Source organism: Pinus tabuliformis, chromosome X (assembly GCF_031772625.1).
Source record: "Pinus tabuliformis cultivar Carrire ecotype Pingquan chromosome X, CPIR1, whole genome shotgun sequence".
In the NCBI taxonomy this organism is placed as follows: Eukaryota; Viridiplantae; Streptophyta; class Pinopsida; order Pinales; family Pinaceae; genus Pinus; species Pinus tabuliformis.
The window spans coordinates 1,486,787,752-1,486,799,374 of record NC_142308.1 but is presented as its reverse complement, the minus strand read 5'-3'; the positions used below and the strand labels follow the sequence as shown (position 1 = coordinate 1,486,799,374).

Sequence of the window (11,623 nt, the reverse complement as noted above, 5' to 3'; positions counted from 1 at the left end):
CTCCAATGTATTTCTTTTGAGAAAGAAATATGGACTTTGGATGTTGGGTTACTTCAATGCCAAGATAGTAATGAACATAGCCCAAATCAGTCATTTCAAAACTTTTCCCCAATTCCTTCTTTATGGATGCAATGTAGCTTTCATTGTTCCCTGTCATCAAAAGATCATCTACATATACCACAAGATATACAACTGTTTTGCCAACTTTCTTGACAAATAAAGTTGCATCATCAAGATCAAAATGTTTGAAATTGAGTTTCAGAAGATGTTCAGTTAGTTTTTCATACCAGGCTCACGGTGCTTGTTTGAGGCCATACAAGGACTTCACAAGTTTGCATACTTTATGTTCATGTCCTTTCACAACAAATCCTTCAGGCTGGGACATAAAAACATTCTCTTTTAGATCTCCATTCAAGAAAGCAGTTTTTACATCCATTTGATGGACTTTCCAACCATTTTGAGTTGCTAGTGCAAAGAGTGTCCGGATGGTAGCCCATTTTGCTGTGGGGGCAAAATTTTCCTCATAATCGACCCATTCCTTCTCTGCAAAACCTTTTGCCACAAGCCTAGCTTTGTGCTTGTCAAGTGAGCCATCAGCTTTATACTTGTTCTTGTAGACCCACTTGCAGCCAATTGGTTTGGTTCCTAATGGAGGATCATCCAGCTTCCAAGTGTCGTTCTTTATGAGGGCATCATACTCCTTTGGCATCGCTTCTTTCCATTCATCATGAGAAGCAGCTTCTTTGAAGGAAGTTGGTTCAAAATCTGTAGACAAGTTCAATCCTTCATCATAAGAAACATCCTTATCAACAGGTGAATTAGAGTCATCTACATCAACTCCATTTTGCCGGTTTGAATTTCTGGTTCCTGTCTTTCCAACTTCATCAGGATGAACACTTTCAAGTGTCTTTGTCAGCCACTTTGGGGGACCTTTCTGAGATGGTCCAGGCTGCTCCGTTGATTGAGTTGGGACTGAATCAAGATTGAGTCTCCCAATTCTATCAATTACATCATTTAAAGCATCATCCGTTGTTGTAGTTTCATCAAGTTGCCACTCAACAACATTGTCAGTTTTGGATGGTTCAAGAAAGATTACATCTAGATACAAAAAACTTCTTATTTACTTCATCATAGAGGCGGTATGCTTTGGAGGTGTTTGAGTACCCCAGGAAGATACACTTACGACTTCTAGCACCAAGTTTGTTTCTATGTACCTTTGGTATCAAGGCTTAACAGGTGGAACCAAAGATCCTGAGATGTTTTACCAAAGGAACATGTCCATACCACATTTCATAAGGAGTCTTGTTTCTTATAGCATTAGATGGACATGTATTCTTTATATATGCAGCACATAGAACAACATCAGCCCAAAACATTATCTTTACATTTTTGAAGAAAAGCATGGATCGTACCATATTTAAGATTGTCCTATTCATTCTTTCAGCTACACCATTTTGTTGGGGATTATAAGGCACAATCGTTTGATGTTTGATCCCATGTTGGCGAAGATAGTTTTCAAATTCATTTGATGTGTATTCTTTTCCATTATCAGTGTGAATAGACCCAATATGAGATTGTGCATCATTTTCAATACATTTATGAAAATTCTTGAATGTTTGAAAAGCATCATATTTGTTCTTCAATAAATAAACCCAACACATTCTGGTGTAGTCATCAATAAATGTCATGATATATTTATTTCCATTTGCAGAAGGAACAGGCATTGGACCACATAAATCTGAATGAATGAGTTCAAGTTTCCTATGTGCTCTTGAATGTGAATCATGAAAAGACTGTTTGCTATGTTTTCCTAGAATGCAAGCATCACATTGCTTGTTTCCTAGGAATTGTAGGCAAACCAACAACACCATTTTTCTTCAATAAGCGGAGACTGTCATAGTTCAAATGCCCAAATCTAGCAAGCCATAATAAACTTGATGGAAGTGTACCTTCTTCATGATGATAATTGTATGAGAAATGTTGTGCATGAGCAGATGTTCCTTGCAGTTTGAGAAGCCTTTCTTCTTCTATTCCCCTCATGACAAGTGAGTGGTCAGATGCTTTTCTTACCTCAAGCTTGCCATCAAACATATGAATGGAGTGACCTTGCTGGCGGATGTGGACCAAGGACAGCAAGTTTCTCTTGAGCTGTGGGAGATATAGAACATGATCCAAAAGAAAGTCTGGAAGACCAGGCAGTTTAAGCCTGATTGTGCCAAGCCCTGATGGCTTGATTTTTTATTGATATACAAAGTATACCGCTCCATCAACATTGTCAGTGAAATCTTCAAAAAAATCTTTTCTATGAGTCATGTGGCAGGTTGCTCCTGAATCAAGCAACCAATCATTTTTCCAGGAAGCAAGTGAAGCATTAAATAAATCTTCGTTTACTCCAATATTACATTGTGCCACAACATAGTGAGCGGATTCAGGTGCTTTACCTTTGTCTGAATCATCAGTTTTACCTTTCTGTTGGTTTCTTTTCTGCTCAATTTTGTCCCATGGTAGTTTGCATGTAGAGGCATCATGTGATCCATTTCTTTTGCAACGAATGCAGTGCAAATCTGCCTTTTCTCCTTGAGAATGTCTGCCCCCCCTACTTCTAAAATATCTTGCTCTTCCTCTTCGTCCACCTCTTCCTCTTGTAGAATCTTGAGCAGGATGCTTTTCTTTATAAGCAAGGCACACAGTCTCTTCAGAAGATTCAGGGGCTGTCTTCTTTCCAAAAGCTTTCTCTCTTTTAGCAAACTTTTTCACAAGAGAGTCAAAGGTTATATCTTTGAGATTTCCATTTGCTTGCAATGACTCAATATAATTGGAGTAAGTAGTATAAAGTGCCTTGAGAAAAGCGATAAGAGGAATATCCAATTCAACCTTAGTGGATTTGATATCATGCATTATAGATTTTACTTCAGATGCAAGAGCAAGAGGATCGTTATTTTGTAGTTCAAGAGTGAAGAGTTTAATCACGAGTTGGGCAACTTCAAGTGCAGAATGTGAGTCATAGAGTTCTTTCAGCTTTTGTAAGGCTTCAAAGGCAGTTGAATATGACGAAATATGGCGACTCGCCTCTTCATTTACAGATGCTGCGATTAATGCATAAGCTTTGCTGTTCTTGTTTTCCCAAATGATGAGCTCTTTGTCTGAGGTAGGATGTACTGGGTCATTGTCTCCTTCTCCGACACACACTCCTTTCCACAACTCATTGAAAATGAGGGTGTGTTTTATCATCCGGGACCATTCAGGATAGTTCTCCTTGCCAGTGAGAACTATTCCCACCATGGATATGATTGAATGCATTCTGTAAAAAAAATTATTTATGTTGATAGAAAAATACTTCTGCTAGCAAAAAAATCTGTGTACTGTAAAAAAATACTTCTTCTAGCAAAGAGAAAAACTATATTTTATCCATATAGAATATCACCATTTGTATTTTCAACCTTATTTCATACGATATATCAAGCATCCATGCCCTTGACAAAAAGGAACTGCTCACTGCACCATTATCAATATATTGTATTCCTTAAATCCAGAATGAAAAAATAAGGAAAACATCTTCACAGTCTCAACATTTAGCACACAAAGATAAACTATTACTCCTTTAACCTTAATGCCACTGCACTGATACAATCATAAAAAACTGTGGTGAAAATTACAGAAATATGGCCAAAACAAAGCACGTGTCCCATCCATACCCACGCATAGCCATGTTGTCTCCCCACCTGTTGCCAACCAACAAATCATACAGCGTATTCCGCAAAATTAATATTATTCAACCAAAAGGGCGCAGAGGATTATTGATAGGCGCAACATTGCATAAAAATATGAACCGATTTTTTTTGTTTAGGAGTTCAACACGCAGGAGCGGCAGAAAATACGGAGGCTTTCGGGCAATAACCTATCAAGCATCTCCCCTTTGACCTCAAATCACACCATTTCCTCAGGCCCTCATTGAAAAACTATATGCGTATTAACAATAACTGTAACAGCGAAAGACAACTTGAGCCGAGCTTCATAATCATTTTCTTTAACCATTACAGAAATTCATAGACGTCAATCATTTACAATTCATGTCCTTTTAATAACTTCATCAGATCTGAGACGGTAGATTCCATCAATGGAGATTACCAAGAAAATGTGACCTATGTGGAATTCCCGTGGCTTTGCTCGCTTTTAGAGAAAGCCCTTTGAATTACCTTAAGGCTGCTATTGTTCGAATATGAATCTACAGATTCTAGATCGCGTGAATGAGAAGAATCAGATAGCCATGCGGACAGACCCAACAGAGCAGTGTTGTTTTCCACCGGAGCAACGTTCTTCAATGTGACAGTGTTCTTTAGTAGGTAAAGCCAAACCCAAGCGATGTGATTGAAATGCAAAGTATGCAAGTAATGTCAGACGGAGAGCACAGGTAATGTCAGCACAGGTAAACAGTCAGACAAAGAGTGCAGGTAAACAATCACTGAATTATATGGAGAGCAGAGGAGCAGACCAGGGAGTTACAAAGACATAAAGGCTAAAAAAAGGAGCTGGCTCTGATACCATGTCAGGCCAGGCAGTAACTCCATTAAGCAAAAACTGATTCGTATATTCTATTCCATCAGATAGGTCTATTATATACATGAGGGAGAGACTGTTCAGTTCATCTCCCGATGACTGTTCATATTTCTCATTTATTTATATATATTTACCCAATCACAAGGATTAGGTGTCAACACAAACTTTGATGATGCTTTCTTGGAATGTATTGCTTGATTTGCTAAGATTGCATATTATGAGTGCCTTAAGGATTTTTGAAGCTCTTCAATCTATTTTATGACATTAATAATGCCAATTTTCAATTTATTTTTTGAGAAAGATTTGGATTGCGAAATTTGAGCGACTTACTTATATTTATATGGTTGTTGTTATAAAAAGTAGGATAAGTTGCATTTTTATTGAAATTTCTACAAAATTTAGTATCAATTGATTTGCTGAAATTGTATAAATCAATGTTTTAGAGACTTTTTATATCCATGAATCTATTTGTGGCATTTAAAATGTTTTTTTTTTTTTTTTTTTTTTTTTTAAATTAATTTGAGATGAATTTGGATTACTCATTATTTTTAATATTTTAACCACAAAAATATATAAAAGTCAAAATCACTGACTAATTATTTTAATTGGTTACTATAAAAAGTTGGTAAAAGAATCCCTATTAAAATTATAATTATTATTATGAAAAATTTATATAATAATTATTATTATGAAAAATTTATAAGAAGATCTTTAAGAAAAGTCTTTTATGTAGAAATCATATAAAAGAAAATTTTGCAACCAGTTAGTGTCGTTCATCATATAAGAAGATCTTTATTAAATCTATAATTAATTTGAACATCTTTTTAATTTGTTAATGAATAAATTTTACATATTTTATATATGTTTTTATAAATAATTATTTTAATAATAATTTTTATTATTTGACTTTTCATACTAATCCAATACTTTCTCCATTTATTAATCTTTTTATATCACCATGTCACGATGTTTACTATAGCTCAATCTTCTTTATTATTTAAATTGGTTGAAACCAATCTCATCTTCTTTACCATTAAAAATGATAATTGAAATGACAATTTTGTATTTTTTTTTATAAATTTTAATGGTTTAAATTGTTTGAACATGAGTTAAAATTTGTTGGATTAAAAATTCTATAATTGAAAGTTTCTAAACTAAAATAAAATAAGCAATAACTTTAGACAAAATATCACCAAATTAAAATTCTTATTAATCAACTAAATTAATAATATCTAACAAAGATAGATATTATTAGATTGAGGAAAAAAATATTTATTTATTATAAATTAAGTAACAACATTGCTCTACCTAACAAGTAGTGAGATTTGTTTAATTAAATTAGAGTTTGTCAAAATGTTTGCTTTTACTTAATCTTCTTTACTATTTAAGTCGGTTGAAACAAATCTTATCTTCTTTATCACTTAAAATGATAGTTGAAATGTCAATTTCGTTTTTGAAATTTTAGTGATATAAATAATCTTAAAATACGTCAAAATGTGGGGTTAAAAAATTTATAATTAATTTTTCCAAAACAAAATAAATAAAATAAATCATAACTTTCCAAAAAATATAGTTAAATTAATTTTTTTATTAATCAAACAAAATAATAACATGCGACAAAATTGAGAAAAAAAAGTATTTATTTATTATTAAACTACCTCATATTAATCTTGCTTTATTATTTAAGTTGGTTGAAACAAATCTTATCTTCTATATTACTTAAAATGATAGCTTTTCTTAAATTTAAGTGATTTAAATATCTTAAAATAAGATAAATTTAACGATTTAAATTGTCTTAAAATAAATTAAAAATTATTAAATTAAAAAGTTAAAATTTATTGGAATATTAAAATTATATATATATATATATATCCTTTCTAAAAATAAATAATAACTTTCCAAAATAATCTCATTAAATCAAAATTCTCATTCTTAAGTAAAATCAAAATTGTCATTAATTAAGTAAAATAATAATATAGGACCATTTTTTATTAAATTAAAGAAAAAATTGAAAGAAAAAATATATTTATTTATTATTAAACCACGTAATAATAACTTTCCAAAATAATCTCATTAAATCAAAATATCATTATTTAAGTAAAATCAAAATTCTCATTAATTAAGTAAAATAATAATATATGACCCTTTTTAAATTAAATTAAAGAAAAAATTGGAAGAAAAGATATATTTATTTATTATTAAACCACGTAATATGTGTTCTACTTTATAGGTAATCACTGATTTATATGAATAAAGAAATGTTAATTAAATTGGAGTTGGGATGGTATAGGGTTGAAAGTTCAATGTACCAACGTGCAGTTTGTTTCCTTGTCCCTGTCTCTCTTGTCCATTTTCAACGATGTGGGCTACTCCACTTCTGATCCTTGAAACATTCACAGCTATACATACATAAGAGTACATTGTTCTTTGGATTATTCTTGGGAAGAGATAATGTTGTCATATTTGGTGGGTAAAGGACAATTATAGTCTGGACTATATTCATTTTTATTAAAATAAACAAAAGGTCAAAATAAAAAAAAATAAAGTCAAAATTACCCTTATTTTGAAGCATGTCGTGACAGTTGGGTGAAAAAAAAAATGGTGGTGGGGTTTGAATTTAAAATGTAGTAAGGTTTGTATTTACAGGACGATTATGAAGATAGTAAGGTCTTTATCGAAGGTGGGAGCAGAGAAATGATCTGGAAGTAATGGCTGCCGTATTTGCTTTCATAGATCTTTCATATTTGAGACAGTGTGATACAGAGAGGAAGCCGCACAGTACAGTGTGTTGGGGAAAATAACTTGTAGCCACATATGGAAAACCAGACTTGTCCTGTGCAATGGCGGAGGCGAAGTCAAAATTTGTTGTGTTGCACAAAAATTTCTCCGCTAGAATTTGACACACAGGACAGAAGGGGCTTGCTTAAAGTATATTAGAATCCATTATCAGAGATGGAAAATCTGGGCAACCAGGTTAGACAAAAGTATCGCAATCTAGAAAGAAATTAATAAAATAATTGGACTGTAGCGACAGCGTTTGGAAGGGATCCAGCAAGATCAGAGGAATGGAAAAATTTAACCAGACTTTAATGTTAGAGGTCGTCGTCACGTCATGTGGCCTCCACTGAAGCACGAAAAATATTTAATTAAATACGAAAAATTTGGGGCTACGGACAGCGCAGGCGGTCTTGTCGTATGCAGACGGCGGCACAAAACCATAACGATAACAAAACAAAACAAGGAAAGAGGATTTTGTCTGCACCCGCTTGGCGTCCGCCGCACGCATAATATTTGTCCCTCTCTTATTTTTTTACTCTCCAATTTAATTTCCGGCTCTGAAATAAACTGCGGCGGGTCCCAAGGAGGCTTAGGGTTTCACCGTCGGCGGGTTTGTCGTCTGCCGCGTCTGGTTAACTGCTGTGTGCTGGAACCCTAATTAAGACCTGGGGGTCGGGGCATTTCGTATGGCGCGGGACTGGAGTCTTATCCGCTGCATCACGGAAAACGCCAAAGCCCACAGCAATCATCATATCCCACTCATGCCTTGATTACAACTGCCGGCTGGATTGCACGAGAATACTGTTGGGCTGCTGCCACAAAGCCGGTTAGATTGAACGGGGCTCCGCGTTTGTTGGCTCCAAAGCTTTTTTCAAACCCAATAGCTGTGTTCATACAAATAAAGATATGATATCTTTTTAATATAAATATGCGTTTATTCATCGCGCATGCTTTTATTTTATTAGTTTGTGTGTGTCATTCGGATGCCCATCATGGTCAAAGCCGCCTTGTTTACGTAACCAGACAGACCATATAGAGTCAAGAAGAAGCCAAAGTAGGGGGTACACGCCAGGGGCTTCTTGATTGATCGGTGTTTAGAGCGAATTATGAGCAGCGGGACGATTGTTATCTGCTGTTTCTGGTGATTTTCTTGTGATCTGACGCCGGCCGGCCATGGCTTCCAGCGATGATTATGGATTCAACGAGGCTAAGGTATTTGATGCTGCTATTGATTTTCTTTCCCTCAATTCACCTTTAATTTCTGGGTGTCTTTTATTTTGGGGGTGCCTGTTTTCGGATTGTGTGAATGTTCCTTCCTGTTCCATTGATTCATGAAGAATGGAATGCCCCCTTTGTTCTTGCGAATTCTGCCTGCCTGCCTGCCTGATTTTGTGTCTCGATTTCAAGATTCGAGTCTCCATATTCGCATTTGCAGCGCTGCAATGCTTGTTGCACGGCGCTGGGCATTGGCTGTTTCTTGTAATGCGTGCAGAGAAATCCCTGGCCTCCGCGAGGTCGCGGGTTCGATTCTGCATCAAACCGGCCTGGTTGTTCCTGTTGCCCTGGCTGTGGCGGGAATCGAACCGCGTCATGGCCGTTGTCAAAATCAACTGTCGTTACCGCGGCGCTAACGCGGTGCTGTGTTTTGGTTAATGGTGGGGTTTTTTGTCGTTACTGTGTATATTGTGTGGGTCAATTGACGGACTTTTTGTGCGGTATCGTACTGTGTTGATGCAGATGGTGGTTCCGTTGAATACGTTCGTTCTCATCTCGAATTTCAAGCTCGTCTACAACCTTCTCCGTCGTCCCGACGGAACATTCAACCGTCACTTAGCAGAATTTCTGGACCGAAAGGCCCCCGCGAACGCGACTCCTGTCAGCGGTGTATTCTCCCTCGATGTCGTCATGGACAGGGATTCAGGCCTCTGGAGCCGGATTTACACTCCTGTCGGTTCCACGTCGGACTCGGCCGCCAACGCGGCGGGGCTCCCCGTCATCATCTTCTTCCACGGCGGCAGTTTCGCGCACTCGTCCGCTAACAGCGCTATTTACGACGTCCTCTGCCGGCACTTCTCGAGCTTCTGCAGCGCTATCGTGGTCTCCGTCAATTACCGCCGGGCACCTGAACATATCTACCCGGCGCCCTACGAGGATGGCTGGACAGCCCTACGTTGGGTCACGTCGCCCGCCGCACGGCCGTGGCTGCGCCACGAGGTGGACACCGAGCGCCAGCTGTTCCTAGCTGGCGACAGCTCAGGCGGCAACATTGTGCACCACGTCGCCCGGCGCGCCGGGGAAACCGGCATCCACGTCGCCGGCAACATCCTGCTGAACCCTATGTTCGGAGGCGAGCAGCGAACGGAGTCCGAGCGCAGGCTCGACGGCAAATATTTCGTCACCATACGGGACCGAGATTGGTACTGGAATGCCTTCTTGCCCGCGGGAGCCAATAGGGATCATCCAGCCTGTAATCCCTTCGGCCCCCACGGCCCGAGATTGGACGGAATCCGGTTCCCGAAGAGCCTGGTGGTCGTGGCGGGGCTCGATCTGTTACAAGATTGGCAGAAAAACTACGCAGAAGAACTCCGGCGAGCGGGCAAAGAGGTAAAACTCATGTTCTTGGAACAGACGACCATCGGTTTCTATCTTCTGCCCAACACAGATCTCTTTTTTAACGTCATGGGCGAGATCAAGAGATTCGTTAACGGAAACGGAAACGGAAACGGAAACACCGAAGAAGAAGGAAACGGTGCCGAGAATTCTGTTAATTAACAGACCATGAAATGCAGATCTCGGAGGTTTCCTTTCCTTTCCATTTCTCGTCATAATCTTTTTCTTCATTTTGTATTTGTACGTATTGGCTTTTTTTACTTAACACCGTTTGTATTGACGGCGAAGACTTTTGCTAAGGTTCCGGCAGCTAACGGAAACGGGCGTCAGTCGCGTCCGGTTCCGGAACTTTAGCCAAATGCTTCATCGAAAAGGTGTGAGCAGTTATACGTGGTGACATTTATGGGTTTTTGGATTCCGCCAAATTAATGCCCTGCTTGGTGTGTCCTCCAAAGAAGGAAAAAAAGGGGTAAATATTTGGTTGTTGTGGGGTGGGTCAGTAACTTTGTCAGTCACTTTACGCTATTTTACTAATTTTACAGTGCTAATTCATGATGATGATGTGGACATTTCATCTTGTACTTCATGATGCTGATGTGGACATTTCATCTTGTTTTTAATTTGTAAGACAACTCGGCTTTATTAAGACATTCTCTTTTTGGTGTTTATGCAAATTGGGTTTTGTTTTGTTTCAATAATTATCAGCACCCTGCGCCCCTTATAGGATTAGCAGGGGACAAGAGAAAACCCACTTGTAAATTTCACACCATCATATTTTACAATGTATACTATTTTCAGATATGAAAACAGCTGTCCATTACTTTATATCATTTGTTTTCATATTGGGCTTTGCATATATTTTGTTTTGAGCGCTTATTTATTCTCTCACTAGGTTTATTATAATCATCATATATCACATGAAAGATGCTGAGCACCTACTTTGTCGAAGGATCTCTCAGCCTCGCCACTCGTTTTTTTCGCCTCTAAATTATTCTAAAGCGCTTTATTATAACCATACATCATGTCAAAGATGCCAAGCACTTCTCTTTCATCACAGGAGCTCCCATACTTTATGAAGTATCCATTTCATAATTTCATTTTCATTCATTTTATGTGGTGTGTGGTGTAAAATTACCATTCACTTATCCAATTTATATGAGATGTGGTGTCCAATCAGTTTATGTGTCTTCATTTATCCACTTATACTGTGTAAATTATTTTGTAATATTGTTGTTGGTTTTGTTTTTAAATTGATAAGATAAACTGTGGGGTCTTCCTTGATAAGATAAAGTATAGGGAGCTTGATTTTGATAGAGTTAATGAGAATTGAATCCACACCTTAATTAAGGTTAATGGCTTGCTGGGGCTTCAACTAACTGGGCTATATTTATTAGAGCTAACATCTTGGGGTGATTTATAGATGGATATTAATTTTGTTAACGTTATTATAATTATGAACGTTTCTAGATGTATGATTCCCAATATTTTTGATATATTGTTATTTGAGTATCATTTTTAATAACTTGTTTGTGGTGTTTTAGAAATGATTATTAATTTTATTAATGTTGTCCTAATTATGAACAGCTGAAAATGCATTAGTGTCTGTGATTTGATTGCCATCTCTAATGTTTGTAAATGCATTACATTGTTTGTGACCTAATTGCTATCTCTAATGTCT

The 11,623-nt window shown here is 37.0% G+C and overlaps 1 protein-coding gene across 1 annotated transcript; it reads left to right on the top strand.

Moving 5' to 3' along the window:
- The first annotated feature begins 8,060 nt into the window (after window positions 1-8,060).
- On the top strand, window positions 8,061-10,613 carry LOC149145629 (gibberellin receptor GID1C-like). The gene is made up of 2 exons (XM_089446223.1): window positions 8,061-8,547; window positions 9,073-10,613. The coding sequence occupies exons 1-2, from the start codon at window positions 8,509-8,511 to the stop codon at window positions 10,105-10,107; spliced, it is 1,074 nt and encodes a 357-aa protein (XP_089302349.1). The 5' UTR covers window positions 8,061-8,508; the 3' UTR covers window positions 10,108-10,613.
- Window positions 10,614-11,623: the final 1,010 nt, after the last annotated feature.

Excerpts from the sequence above, each read along its gene's own strand:
- LOC149145629 (XM_089446223.1), top strand. The coding sequence starts at position 8,509 with ATGGCTTCCAGCGATGATTATGGATTCAACGAGGCTAAG. Across the intron at positions 8,548-9,072 it reads ATGGATTCAACGAGGCTAAG|ATGGTGGTTCCGTTGAATAC; the intron begins GTATTTGATGCT and ends GTGTTGATGCAG.